Source organism: Oryzias melastigma, linkage group LG19, assembly GCF_002922805.2.
Source record: "Oryzias melastigma strain HK-1 linkage group LG19, ASM292280v2, whole genome shotgun sequence".
NCBI classification, from domain to species: Eukaryota; Metazoa; Chordata; class Actinopteri; order Beloniformes; family Adrianichthyidae; genus Oryzias; species Oryzias melastigma.
In genome coordinates, this window is record NC_050530.1 from 20,926,179 (window position 1) to 20,941,759 (window position 15,581).

Here is a 15,581-nt window from a genome sequence, read left to right on the forward strand (position 1 = left end):
GTGTTTTAGACCACAAATAGTAACTTTAAAAATATTTCCTTAATAGAGTTTTGAAAATTCATGTCTGTGAGTTTATGAAGATGTTCATTTAGTCAGCAATGTGTGTTTATGTCGACCAAGCTTTAGCACTAGCCCACCTATAGGAAATTCCATTAAATGTTAGCATTAAGCTAGCGATAAAATAGATTCATCCATCCATTTTATTTGCTTAATCCCTTTCAGGGTCATGGGGTTGCTGGAGCCTATCCCAGCTACTTTCAGGCTGGCAGAGTACACCCTGGATGGTTTGCTAGTGCATCTCAGTGCTGAGTGGATTCATTTCTTGGAAAAACCTTCATAGAAAACAGTCCGACGGTTAAACAGCTGCCAGCATTTCATCTGACATGCTTTAATGACTCTGCTTTGATCTGTCTTTACGATTGCCCAATTGGTAAAATAAACTTTCAGTGTTGAATCCATGAAAGACTATAATCAGAAAATGGCATAAAATGGTGCTTTTCATCTCTTACTCCATACTGAACATGAGTCTTACATCACATGTACCTAATGAAATGGAGGTGAAGAACAGTCTTATTGGCTTTCGGTGCTGGAAGCCTGGAAGTGACAGAATCTGGCCTCTTGACTCAGTTATAACGTTTCTTTTCTCCTGCATGACAACAGCCTTTTTTCCACATCACTTGTTTGGCTTGTGAGCTCTGGTGTTACACGATGCATCAACGGTGGCTCCGCGTCCCAGTGAGTGACATTCAGCCAGCATGGAAAACAGCAGGTGAGAGCGTTGGAGCTGCCGCGTCTGAACGCCACTCAGCATTGTTGTTTGAACTCTGCTGCTGCTTTTGTGAGTGGAGGAAGGCTTGGACATCCATTTCATTCAGGAGTTAGGCTGAGAGTCCTGTCATTGAGAAAAAACTCTGCAGGGATGTCGTGCAAATAACTGATATTTTCAGCTCAAAAACAAATATTTTCACCTGGAAAAAAGCGACAAGTTGGTTCTAAAATGGAGAAAATGGGCAACGAATGTATGAATGCAGATGACAGCGACAAAACGTAACGTTTTAGTTCTGTGTGGTGTTGAGGATCAGATGTGGAGGCTTTTAGGGAGAGTTTGGAAAGCCTGTCTCCCAGAAGGGGATGAGTGATGTTTTTCACGGTCTCTTCAGCACACCAGGTTGTTAATTTGGATTTAAAAGTTTCACATAAGTCAATCCCTCCAGGATTTTGCGATGTTGCGATCGCAACTATTAGCCCAAATTCAAGCAAAGTCGAGAGTTGTTCCTCGCCCTGCAACGTTACATTTTCATTGTGATTTTGACCAATCGACCGTGACAACATTCATGGATGACGACGCAACTTCGCGACTGTTTCCCTCCTAACCACCTCCCAGCCCGGGAGACGTGCTCTGTTTTAATAACTCTCATGAGCTCTCTCTGCTAGCTGCGTGTGAACGGTCATTCACACTGAGAGTGAGTCGCGCAGCGGCTAGGTGGGGGGGATTGCACTGAGCGGGGTGTGGAGCGGTCCACGCGTGGAGCACATCACGATCAGAGTATGAAAGGATTTGTGATCATTTCAGTATTATGTATCATTGTTTATTCGTATTGAATCCTTTCTGTTGGTAGGAAACAGTTTGATGTAAGGAGCAAAAACAAAACAAACTTGACCATAAAAGACTTTTAATTCATTTTGTTTGGGAAAAATCGAAGAAAATCAAAATGGTGACTTTAAAAATCTGAATCGAATCAAGGCTTGACTGAATCGTTACATTCCTATCAGTTAGAGACTCAAATGATGGGAGCCAATTCATTACTTTTTCTTTTTTTTTACTGTTCAGTCACACTGTAAGCAATTTGTGTGTCCAGAACGTCGAGTTTCAATGTTAGGTCAAAGGTACAGATCCCATCTGAGGTCCAACATCAGTTCAAACATCAGAACATTGGTGAGGTCACCTCAACCAATCAAGGACTCAGTTATGGGTGGAGGACCAATCCAGTTGTTCTCATCCATTTTAGACAATTAGACAATTACACAATTAGACATAGCTTTATTAATCCCTTTGGGACACACCCTGCGGGAAATTAGGTGGTGGGCAGCAGCCGTTCTCGACAGCGCTTTATCGCCCGAAAAAGACACATGAGGGTACAGGAAAGGAAGGATGGCAAAAATCAAGTATCTTCAGCCCGTGTCGCAGGAGGGCGGCATGAGTTAAAAGTACAAGCAAAAATACGTCAACATTGAAGCACATTAATTTCACAAGACAAAAAGGTCCACAAACACAGGGGAGGAGAGAAAAAAAAGTGCGTCTGTCCTCGGCAAGAGCCAAACACGAATTTATTAACCCATAGTATCCCTTTCGGGGGCACTGGGTTGCCTGTTGTTTAATTCTCTAAAGCAATAAATGAAAAACTCAAGTAATAAAAAATAAAAAAACCAAAAAAATTGTTTGTGATGAAATAAATTTGGCAATTCTACATCTCATTTAGAAAATAAATATTGTACACATTTTGGTTACAACTGGTTAGGTTACCTTTTATTATTTCAGTAAAATTGCTGTAAACAGCGTTCAGCTGTCAGCTTTGCTGTTCTAAACCACAGACATAACTGGAAGTCACTCTGCACACTCGTCGTTTTCTGCAGTGTCACGTGAAAAAGATCTATTACAGCAATATCCAGTTGTCTGTATTTAATCTTCTCTTGTAGAACCTTTCAAGCAGGGTGTTTCCATCATTGTTCCCTTTCTCCCTCTTCTCTTTGTTTCTGTCTTTGGTGTTTTTGATTGTAAAAGCACACATGAATGCAAGACTTCCAGTTGTTTAATATTTATAATATTCTTTTTATGAAGACAGTCGTGAGCCTTAATTAATTTAAATATCAATTAAAATGCTTAATAAAGTGTATTTGGTTTGAACTGCTTGAGAAATCTCTGTTGCATTTTTTAACACAAACTAAATGATTTGAGGGGAAAATGAGACATTTCAGACATGTTAGGTTGACGCATTAACAGCATGAAGTTGACATCTTACGCAGTAAATGTGATCACTCTGTTAGAGTTTTTGTTCAGACATAGATTGGTAGATTTGTAGTATGTATATTTTTTAATAAATAAAAGGAAATTCAAACTGTTCTCATTTTTATTTCATTGTAACTTATTGTGCTTCAAAGTTGGACACTAAACAAATGCAGTAAATCTTTTTTATCACCTGTTATTCAAGCTGTAGCCCCCCCCACTGTTGCGCGGTGGCCCGCCTAATCATGTCGTGCGCACGCCACTGCGCGCGCTCCTCTGTCCTGGACGCGCGGAGCTGCGCTGCAGCAGATTGCTCTGACGGGAGCAGAATGTGTTGCTGTAAAAATCTTTCCCTCCATGTTTTCCTCTGGAGGGAGGCTGGCGCGTCGCAGATGCGCGCGTCAGGTTTGGAATTGGCAGATTTTCTGGACAGGGCGTGTGCGATGAGGAGCCGAGTCTCTGTGCGTAAAGTTGGCAATATTGAAGCACAGGAAGTGAAGCAGTGACGCCTCGAAGTACCGCGCGCACGTGGTGCTCAAAGGTTTAAACATGTTTTAAATTGGGCTTGATGCTCAGAGTTACATAAAATGAGGAAAGTGAAGTAAAGATGTAATTCTGGACCACTTCTGATCCGTGTTCTACTTCTGATGCTCACCGTTCATGGTGTTAGTGCATTAATCTGATATTATTCTGACAGTCCTGCCGGAAGTGCTCGCTCGCTGCAGTCTGGCTTGCTCTGGCCCCTCGCTGTCACGCGGACAGGTCTCGGTCGGAGGCTTGTCACCTGGCGGTGCGAGTTTACTTAGTTGGGGGTGTCTCCAGGTGTTAGACAGATTCATCGCTTTTTTTTTCTAACTTCCTGCCTCTTTCTAATCCGCGCGCGATCATGTTGTGAGGAGAGGATGTCAGCTCCGTGAGACGGCGCCGCGCACAGGGATGGATGCGTGGATGTGTCCGCTCCAAGGCGCACGGGAGTAACCCAGTGAAGTGACTGAACGCAGGATTCCTCTTCACTTTTCCTTGGAGTTCGTTCTCTGATTGTGTTGTTGCTGCTCGCTGAAGTTTGTTGGGTTGTGAAGGCGCAGCATCCAGTCCTCAGGCTTCCATCACTTACTATATGTCCAGTGTGGAAAATACCCGGTGGAAGGAGTACCGCGGGGTCCAGCCTGAGGACGGGACTTCAGCGTCCGACAAACATCTACTTTTGATTTGTTTCTAACCTGTGCGTGATGTGCGTGGAATGAAGAGAGGATGGATGTATTTTGGGAGATACTGCTCATTCTTCAAGCCAATTTCATCGTCTGTATATCGGGTGAGTAACGGGCGCCGGGAAATACACCCAGAAATGCATCACTGCTGATGAGGGGGAACATGGAATCTGTTTCTGACGAGCTGCAAAGTCTGCTTCTGGCAGGGAGCGGATCTAATTTGGGGGTATCTCGGTGTGGATTGTGAGCATGTGCGCGCGTGTGTGACAGATTTCAAATGAGCACCATGCATGAGCCTCCTGGACTCGATGCGCAGTCCTCTGACGCATGAATGACACGGGTGGGCTTGAAATGCTGCAGATCATAGTAAAGCAGATTGATGTGCTTCTGTTTTTTGGGGGGCTCCAACACACACTCCACCTCCACCCACTTTTATGTCTCTTTTCTCTCCGTCAACCCCAAACCGAACTTCTCCAGACAGCATCCTGTTAGTGAATCTGGAATGAAGCAGCTGTGCGCTCTGCGCTGCGCACGGCGGATGGATGCTTGTGGGTCGTGCCGCGCGGAGCTTCGTGCGCGTTTGGCAGATGCGCTTGTACCGTAAGCGCTTCCTGTGAGCGGACGCGCAACTTCGACCTAATTTCTGCAGTTTGTGGCTGCTGGCCCGATAGACGGTGGTCGGGGAGTGAGAATCTCTAAAACCTGTGCAACGGAAGCACCAGTTCTTTAGCATCTCATTGCGCAAAGGTCTGCCAGCCTCCTGTAGGTAAAAAACAGGAACACATCAACATTTCAGACACATCTACAGAGGCATCAAATAAAAACGTTTGTGAATATTGATTTTTTTTTCCAGATGACGCAAATTTGTGATTTCAGGGCGATTGCGTTTGCGTACGCACTACATTTGTGCGTCGTTGTTGCGTAACTCAGCTTGAAGGCCAGTGATTTTTTTTTAAACAAACAAATAAATAAATCAAACAACATGTATTGGTGTTAAACTGAAGTTGAGAAAATCCTTTTTTTTAATTTATATTTAAACTCAAACTTTATTTATTCGTATAGCGTGTTTCATTCTGTTGAAACTCAAGGCGTTTTACATGAAACCAAGGAAAAAGCACATTAAAAAACAATGTTTTTAAAAACAAAAACACAAAACAAGACATTTACTCAAAATGAACACCCCTCCCTAACCCGGTTCCTCTCACTATCCACCCAGTTCTCCCAGTTTAAACCCAAATGAACGGTTTCGTTTGGTTCTTCAGACCATCAGACTCAACATCCACACTGTAAAAAGTGAAACATTGGATATATTAACACATGCTCTGTCATTAAAAATATTATTATTTTTAAATCAAATTATCGTTTGACTCAAATTTTTTATTTGACAAAAACGAACCATTTTAACTCTTGTGCTGTCCTAGTCACAGTAAAAGTGGGCTCATCTGGACCCAACAAGATAACACGCTAAACTCTCTCTCTCTCTCTTTTTTTTCTCAATGATTTTTTATCTTCACTGGTGTCTGTGGGAGACATAAAATCCTGTCCACCTTTATCATGGGAGGATCACACATCAATGTAAGGGTCGGGTCATCTGGACGCCAGAAGAGAGCATGAGGGTTAAATGTAACAGTTGTGTTAATTGATTCAATCCTCTCTGAGCTTCTTACTCATCTTCAGTGTCTATGGAGCGGTCCAAACATGTGGACCCGGATCATCTTTTCCAGATCTAGGAAAGGGACTTCAGCTAAACTCCATGTTATCCACTTGAACTTGAGCTTCAAATGGAGAAAATAAAAGTTGGAGTGTCTTTTTGATGCTTCTTTGTGGACAGAATGAGATTATTTCATCCTTCTTCACATTCTGAGAAGCTTAATTCTGAGAATCCTCATCTGGTTCAGAGTGGAAACATGTTTAAACTTGAACATTCAACGTGGACTCAATGGCCTTTGAGCTGAGATTTGTCTTTTAGGCCGTTTAGTTTAGCTAATATTTACACACGAGCTGTTTTGGATAATTTAGTCTCTTTATTTTTTTTTGTTTTTTAGGCTATTTTGAAGTTTAGGTTTTTTTTGCTACATGCTAGCTGTTTTGGCTGTCTATGGTTTCCTTTTTTATTTTTTTAGGCTTATTTGGCAATTAGCTAACATTTTAGCTGGCAATCAATTTCAGTATCTTCAGCTATCAGCATTAGGATCTTCAGCGGCCAAATTCATCTTACAGCATTCACACTAGCATTATTGCAGGTAATGCTATAAATCTAGTTCAGATTTATGTTAAAAAGTTAAGTTTTAAAAGTTTTAAAAATGTAGTTTTAGAGTGTTCAATAACTGTTTATCCTGTTTGACCTAAGGTATGTTTTGGATTCTGGGCCCTTGTGTGATTGAGTTTGACACTCCTGATCTACATGTCTCTGTTAGAACAACATGTCTTCGTGTGTTGAGTTTGCTGGGTTTATGTGTACAAAGAATCCAAAGAAAGAGTGATTTTCACTTTTGCTTCAAGCTAAGTTTTTCCAGCTCATGTGTTTTATGAAATATTTGCTTTATTCAGAGTTGTCTGATTTTAAAACCGTATTTTCTCACCACTAAAGTCTCTCCAGAAGACATGAACAGAAGCTCATCAGCATCTGAAATGGATTTAACGAAGTTCCTGCTGCAGAGGTCTCTGTTTTGTTTTTGTAGTAACCTAAAAAAAATCAGCAAATGAGTCAAACCTTAACAGTTGTCTTGTTCAAAAAACAAGTTTCCTAAGACACTGACAAACCCTCAGCTATGACAAACATACACATTTAAAAGTGATGAATAATTCTAGAATAAAACAGTTTGATGTCCATGTTCCTGATGGAACTTCACTGTTGGTTTTAATGATTATTATTCACTGATACTTTTTAAAAAATCTTAAGGAAAAATGTTCATGTTTTTTGACAGAGTATACGTTCTTAAAATGGTTGCTTTCGAGCACCGATAATATGATGAATAAAACTCAGCACCTCCTGGATTACAAATGAACACCGTTTGGTCTCAGTGTTTGGATACTGATCACTTCTCTTAACCTTCATGATAATGTCTTTTCTTTTAGGGGAGCATAAACAAGGCTGAATCAAGCCTAGATAAACAAAAGTTCATTTTAAGTCTTAATGTAGTCCTAAATGTAGCTGTGGAAATTTGTATTTTAAATGTGAATGTAAATTAAAATAATTACCGATATTCTATTCCAGAGGTGAGAAAACTACGGTCTGCAGGCCATAGACGCCCATTAAACTATGTAATCTGGCCGCCAAGCGGGAATACATTTTGATCATCCTTATTTGCTTTATCTTCCTTATATTATTTCCCTATTGCACACTATAAATACTTTGACGTTTGTTTAGGTGCAGGAAATTATTCTGGTGTTGGAAGATTTGTCATTTTTGTGTTTTCCGAGTCGTACAGTCATTTTTCCGATCATTTCGATAGCACATGAACGCAGCATTTCTCTAAGTTTGCGTTTTTACCTGAAGAACATCAAACTAATCAGCACTAAAATGATAACTAAAGTCCCAGTTTTAAAATAAACCCCCCAAATGTTCTATTTTAGAATATATTTGTTATTAATAAAAAAAAATAACAAATGTTTTCATCCAGATTTGATGTTATTTCCTTCTCTTATAAGATGGATTACTAAAATATCTCCCACATCTGCTCCTGGTTCAGCCTGTCTGTCAAATATTACAGTCCTCTGTGGCCTACAAGTCCAAACTTTTGCGTACCCCGGATCTATTCGATTCTGTTTCTAATAGAATGTTGGGTCTGTATTTTTTATCCCCATGTACTTATATACATTTAACCCGGTTAGTCAACTAAGACCCAAATTTTCTTTTACAACAACGACCCGGTCCCAGAGCAGCACAAAGAACAAATAATCAGAAATCAGCAAATGACAATTAAGAAACAGCAGCGTAGTTTAGATGGAAATCTGCTCCACATGTTGAATACAACACAACGTTGTTTGAATCTTTGTCCCGGGATTCTGGACTCGGCTCATAAGGAGGCCTTAAAGTGGACTCTGGTGCTGAACTTCAGAGTCTGCTGTAAGTGATTGCAGTCATCAACAGATCTCCTGGCTTTTGAAATGATGAGATTGATGAAACTATTGGAGCAAAGATTGAGGAGATCTGTAGTCATTAGGCAGGTATTGCAGATATATAATAGTTTTTCTAAAAAGGGTTTTATAGATGGTTTTGAAATAAAAGACCACTTTTGTCCAAAAACTAAAACTAAATGACATATTCTCCCTTTAATTCAATAAAATATTATTTACAGAAGATAAAAATAGTTAAAACTCCGTCTTAAAAGAACTTTATCTGGTTGATTTCACAGCTGCACAGCAGGATCAACGTATGAAGACACTGGCGCCGAGCCCCAGCTGAAGGCTGTGAGGAGCTGATGTAATGACGATACTTGAACAAACCGGCGTCCACCCTGCTGTGCTGAACTGGGACATCAGTGATAGTAAACACTGGACTGTAGCTGTCATTTAGTTCATTTGTTCATTTTGGAGCAGGTGCCTAAATGTCCATCAGAGTTGTCCTGAGCTCCTCTTCCCAACACATCAGAGAAGCTCCAACTTGTGTCTTTTTCTCTTACAGCTCATGTTAGAGTGGAAGTCTTTCCTCCACGATCCTTTGGACTGCAGGGAATCACAGAGCTCTCTCATCAGAAAGGTTTTGGGTGTCAGATGAGGTGGAACTCATTCCTCAGCAGCTGTGTGTGCTCACACGAGCAGCTACGGTCCTGCAGACTTCCCCGGCGCTCTGTTGTTTAGCCCAGATGAGCCCGGATTGTCAACATCAGTCTCCTCAAAGCCAAGACTTTAATCTCTGATGTAATCAGGAGCCGGAGTCTGATACCAGACTGATGAACAGAGAGCTGACTTTGTGAGCTTTAGAACAGCAGCCAGAGGTGATTTTCACAAGAAAAGCTGCTCCATACAAAGACAGAGCCGTGATGCAGCACAAGTCTCAGTTAAAACAAAGATAATCACTAAGAAAAACAGATTTTGGCCTCAAATGTTCCATGATGCAGTGGAAATAATTAGTGGGAAGGAGATTATAGTGTTTTAATTTGTGTATTGGTCCTCATGAAGCTTTTTCTGAAAGAACAAGAAAACAGCTCTGAATATTTTAGTGTTTATGAAGTTCCTTTTATTATTAGTTAAAAGAAAAAATTACTGGAAAACTTATTTTACTCAGAGGATTCAGTCACACAGAGTGCTATGAAAAAGTCTTTGTGCCCCTTAATTGTTATATTTGCTACTTTAAAGATTATTTGTACTTACATTTGGATTTTCTTCAACCCAGTTCTTGGGTTATTCATGTATTTTTAGTTTTTTTTTCCAGTTATAGTGGTTTTATTTTTTTTCTAATGTATGGTTTCGGTCAGTTTTTCTAAGTTAATTAACCCTTTAATACCTGAGCTCCACTCGTTATGTTCTTTGATTTACTCTATTTTGTTGTATTCCAGTGGATTATCTACTGGAACACAGCGGAACTTGTTAGTTCACTACAGGTGAGCTTGCTACAGCCGAGCTGACTAGAGTGGAGCTAGCTAGCATGCAATGTCATCCAGCGGGAGGCAGGCTAACTCACTGAATCCCCACTCAACCTCATGTGATCAAACCCATTTGGGCCCCACATTTTCTGCTCACTTCTATCCCACATAGGGCCCACTTGGCCTTGCTTGCTGGGGTGTTAAAGATTTTGTGTTTAAGCGTCACCGATGACGCCTCAAGTGTTAAGGGGTTAACATAATCCTCCAGAGAGTAAGTCGCTGTTTTCTTTTTACCTTGGAGCTGGGTTAAAATGACCCAGCCTGGGTTTATTTTTTTTTATTTTTGTGACCGTTTTTATCTTGTAATAACAGGTTTCACACACAAAGCTGAACCAGTTCTGGACAAAGTGAAGGACGCTAAATGACATCATGCTGCAGCTCATAGATCAATAATGATGAAATAAGTCTGCATCAGGACAGTCAAGCAGGAAACAATGCTGAGTGAAAAGAAGGCAAAGACATGCATTTGATACAAAGACTTTCTTTAAATCAAAAATATTCTGAGGACGGATGATTCAAACTAAGAACTTTCTGGAGTTCAAACTAGCAGAGATCAGAGCAGCAGTAGAACAGCACAATGTTCTAAGCCTGTTCTTATATGGAGCTATGTTGGGGCCAATCATATTTGAAACCCAAATAAAACAAATTAAAAAAAAATGGTGTTTAGCCAAAAAAAAAGTAAAATGTCCAAAGCGTTTAGCTATTTCAGATTTCGAAACTCAAAGTTTCAATTTCAAATCTTTTTTTCACTTTCAACCATTTTGCTTCATTTTCGCATCTGAAAATTTCTGAAAAAATTTTGGCCCGTTTAGGTGTGTTGGGGCGGGGCTAACACGAAGGGCCAATCAAAATCGATGAGGGTGGTAACTTCAGTCCCGGTGCGTTCACTGACTCTGAGAACTGTGATAATTACAGTCAGAAAATGTCTGTTTAGTCTGTACTGTCATAGTCTGAATTTGTCTCAAGATGGGTGTAAAAAACAGTTTTATCACATACAAACCACACGTCCAAAACGCTGTTCTAGCCCGTTTCCAGCGCCATCTTATTGTGTTAAATACAGACATCGAAAAGGTCTTCATGCTTGGATAACATTTTGAAACTGAAATTTTCAGATTCAAAAATTAAAAAATAAAAAAGTTGAAACTGAAAAAAAAGGCTTGAAATTGAAATTTTGAGTTTTGAAACCTAAAAAAACAAACAAAAAAAAGATTATAACTTTGTTTTTTTTTATTTGCTGCTTCATGTGTTCAAATTCCAACTCAGAGGTCAGTTTTAGGAAAATGATCACAAATGTCTCATTGCTGCCATTAGAGGTGATTCAACCAGTTTGACAAAAGTCTTGAAGGTGTAATATCAAAACATAAAATTCAGCTAAATATTCTTTTAGAACACTGTCTGTAGTTTCACCCTCGTCTGAAAGAGGGTGAATTAGACATTAAGAGCAGAGCGGCTCCACTTTGAATTCACACCTTGCTGGTAGAAGAACCAAAGTGTGTCTTCTTTAGTAATTAAGGATTTTGACAGTGAGAAATGGAGAAATGAAATTATGGACCCGTTAATTAGGTGCCACTCTTCTCTCCCCCTCCACCTCCACCACACACACACACACACACACACACCCAATGTGTGTCGCTCTTTAATCACACGGTTCTGTTCAAGCCCGGTTTTCACAGCTCAGCATGACTGATTGGGATTTCAGTTTTTCAAACAGGATTAAACATTTATGAGAGCCGGCTTCCTTAAAGTATCCGGGTAGTCGGGGTTAATGGATTCCATGGCAGAGCGCTGCAGCTCCGGAGCTGTGTCATCCAAACTGGAGCCCCTCCGTTTACAGAGGCGGCGACAGCTTGATGAATGGGTCGGTCGAGAGCTGATGGAATTCACTTCGGGATAATTAAGGGTTCTGGACCGGTTCTGCACTGATGTCAATGAAACAAAGCAAAACAAAAACAAATGCAGTTTGGTTGTCTCATTTGACGCTGACGGTTTTTTCTGACACATTAGCATGTCGGACAGAGAAGCACTGATGTGTGTTTGTCGTTTCTCACATGATTTATATTTGTGTGAATACTTAGCCAGGATTCACACTACAGCGATCCTGTTTCTCTTTAACAGTATTCCTTATTTATTCTTCTGTACGTATTTTGATTCGTAACTCAATGACACTTTTAGCAATTTAAGCAATCTTCCTGCTTGTAATTTTGGTATTTGTACATTTTACATTTTTTTTATGATTTTACGCAATTTATGCGATGTTTCAGCCCCATTGAAAATGAATAGGACATTTTTCAAATGTATGCAACCCTTTGCAGTTAAAGACGTTCAGCATGTTCAGGAAATTCATGCTTTTTACTTTTATTTACGCAATTATTGGAATTTTATGCAATTATTGAAAGTTTACGCAATTATTCAAACTTAAGCAAGTTTTACAATTTTTTTTCATGTAACTTCAAATATTTGTGCACTTTCTGCAAATTATTGAAGTTTGGTATCAACATGTTGAGCATGTTAAGGACATTAATGTTACTGAGGTTTTTAAGGATAATTTTGAATTTAGCCAATATCTTAGCAACATGCTAACGTTTTTGGCAAGTTTAGCATCAACTGAGGTTTTTTGGGCTATTCTTTAGATTAACTAATATTTTGGCACCATGCTAGATTCTGGTTACTTTAACATCTAATGATGCTTTTCGGGCTACTATGGAGTCAAGCTAGTATTTAAGCAGGCTGCAAGCTTTTTTGGCAAATATTGACGTTTTTTGGGCTGATTTTGAGTTAAGCTAATATTTTAGCAACATGATAGCTTTTCTGGCTAATTTAGAATCTGCTGAGGTTTTGGGCTAATTCTGACTTCATGACTATTATAATTTTTTTTTTTTACAATTTTCGCTTTTTAAAGTAATTCTTCAATTTCCTTGTGCACTTTCTGCAATTTCTTCAACTTGAAGTCCTTCAGTAAATAGCCAAATAGCGTGTACATATTCATCAAACCCCTTCTGCAATTACAGTACATTTCTTCAGCAAAAAGCTTCAGCACATTCAACAACCACATTCAACAAAGAGCATTCACACTAGCATTATAACAGGTAATGCAACTTTTCTAGTTAGTCTTGTGTTTACAAATGTAACAGAGCCAAAACACTCTTCTTATTCCTTCAGTGCTGCTTTTGATGTCCTCCTCTCCCATGAATCTTACTGTGTGACTGATCAGCAGCTAAACATTTGTCCACTTACGTCAGATTTCCCCCAATTCTCCGTCTGTCATATTTTCGAGGCACACAACTTCAGTAAAAATGTTAAGTTGGAACATTTTCTGTCCAAATAACATTTTTATAAACGCCTATGAAAAATATTCCGCACACATGAAACATTAAAAAAAATCTCCAGTAATGTCCCATTCTTTTTCTAATGAGCTTAGAGACAAATCTAAGAACAATGAAGCCTATTTATTTTCCTTGATGTAATATTTATAAAAGTGATATATTGTAAAAGTCTCCCCAGTGATCTTTTAATTATGTATGATTTTGTATATATATGTATATGTATACACACACATTTACTAATATTATTTTTTTTATTATAAAACCTTTGTTTTCTAGGATGTAGTTTATTCTGCATAATTTTTAAAGCTTTGCATGTGTAATTAGTTTCAAGCTGTTGTAATTTAGTTTATGCATGTGTAAATTGTATTTTTTTTATTTTGTAACTTCTGTAGTTATGCACATGATGTATTATATGAGTTACAAATTAAGAATATGTTTACGCACAAATCCAAAGTTATGCACCGATCAAGAATTATACACAAACAAACCGGTGTGAGTCTATTTTCTCTCCATATTTTACTGCATATTTGCAGAGGATCTGGAATAGACAGGTTTATCATTTCCTAATAGGAATTGTGTCTTTGAGTGGAAACTCAAGTGCAGGTTTCCAGCTGGCGTGTTTGCGTGTTCTCGTGTGGGGAGTTTCATGTCTGTCAGTTTAGCTTCCTGTTGTGGTGCATCAGCTGTTGGGATGCACAAAAAGTACATTTTTGATAAATTGGTCATTTTCATCTCCTGTCCAACCAACCGAGCACAACTGAGGTTTTCCAGCAGTAAGTAATTTGTTACCGTTCTCTGTTTACAAATGATGAAGCACCGCTACAAACGGCGTGCACATGAAGCCACAGCGGGTGTGTTTGGGGTGAGTGGTGTCACAGGGTGTTTTTGCTCCGTCTGCAGTTTAAATTTAAATGCAGACGCTGCGCTGATGCATGCTCCATCTTTAGAAACTATTTAAGAAATAACATTTTCTGCAAAGTTCTAACCTATGAGATCACGTCTAAATCAACGATGGTCCTTCTAATTCTCAGTGTTGACCCTGTAAGCTGTGGTTTGTACGGAACGTCCTTCATCCTGATGGTTTGGAGATGTTAAATTTGATCACATTCAGACTCTCATTTCATTGTGATTCAGTAAATGTTTGCTCTCCTTCACCAGCAGAGATCAGAGATGAGGGTTCAAAGTCAGGCCATTTTTTTTCTTCCATCGCCACATTCTGGTCGTTTGCCCTGGCAATAAATTAAAAACCTCTGGCTTGGTGGCCCTCACCAGAGTCCTATTAATGTAAGGTCAATCTCATCAGAAGTTTTAACCCTCCAGCTTCAAGCTTGATTTCAATTTGTCAACATATTTTTTCCATCTCGCTTCCTGTCCAAGCGAGGCAGGAGCAAAGATGGTTGCTGCGGCTGGAAACGGGGGGGTTCTGAACGATGAGGCTAACCTGCAGAACAGTGACATCGATCCATGTTTCTTGTTTTTACAAGAAAGGATGCAGGAGATGAAGGAAAAACTCATCCGAGGATGTAATCGTCTTATGGTGGATAGCTAATTGGAAACAAATATTTTTAATGGCTGACTGAGCTTTGATGTTACTCGTGCTTTAGCTGACGCTTGTCAGCCTCCTGATGGGTGTTTTATTACAGACATCTTCATTCAAAACTGACTCTTATCAAAAGTTAGCTCGTTACTAAAAGGTCGTCTATGGTCGAGGCCAACAGTGTTCAAGGCAGCACATGACTGGATGGTGAATGGATTTATAGGAAGGTTGTGATAAATAAAAAGAGCCAAAATAATGAAAAAGTTCTCTTTAAATAAATGAAGATTAATGAAAATCCCTCTGAATAGTGTCATTTTCACCTTCTGTCTGTGAGTAGCTTTCTTCCTTTTACCTCATGGACGTCAAAATTACTTTATTTTTCCGGTAGGAACTTTAGAACACAGAGCAGACACAAACAATAACAGTAAAATCAATACAACACACACAGATGCTCAGTAAAATACGGACAATATAAATTCAGACCAAGTGACATAATAGCTAAGAAGAAGCCTAAGAAGTCTCTGATGAAGTCGAACTGATGTTGGTGCTAAACTCGATGTAGCTCTCTTAGTTCTGAATGGATCTGAATCTCCTGAACTGTAGTGACTGTGAAGAGTATGTGTGGCGATCAGTGAACCTTATACGTTTAGCTCTTTTATTGTGAATTCACACGAGTGACCGACAGTTTTACTGCTGACTGGAAGCAGCGTCATGTGGGACAGGAACGGCTGCTCTCTGGTTAAAAGCTGCTTTCAAACCACCAACATAAGAGAGGTCGTTTTGTCAAACAGGAAATGTTTGTTTTGAGGAGGAGAAACATTTTTTTAACACACAGATGTTATTTTCCAATTTGGAATGAGCCCATCAGTCCTGGGGCCCGTTTCAAGAAGCAGGATTTGTTGGAACTCTGAGTTCGTGAAC

The 15,581-nt window shown here is 39.5% G+C and overlaps 1 protein-coding gene across 1 annotated transcript in view; it reads left to right on the forward strand.

The window, feature by feature from the left end:
• The first annotated feature begins 3,699 nt into the window (after nucleotides 1-3,699).
• The window catches only part of ca10a (carbonic anhydrase Xa), a 333,973-nt gene continuing 322,091 nt past the window's right edge, over nucleotides 3,700-15,581 (forward strand). Inside the window, exon 1 of the mRNA XM_024298159.2 lies at nucleotides 3,700-4,316. Within this exon, the coding sequence (XP_024153927.1) occupies nucleotides 4,256-4,316 (61 nt within the window). The 5' untranslated portion in view covers nucleotides 3,700-4,255. The remainder of the gene's footprint in view (nucleotides 4,317-15,581) is intronic.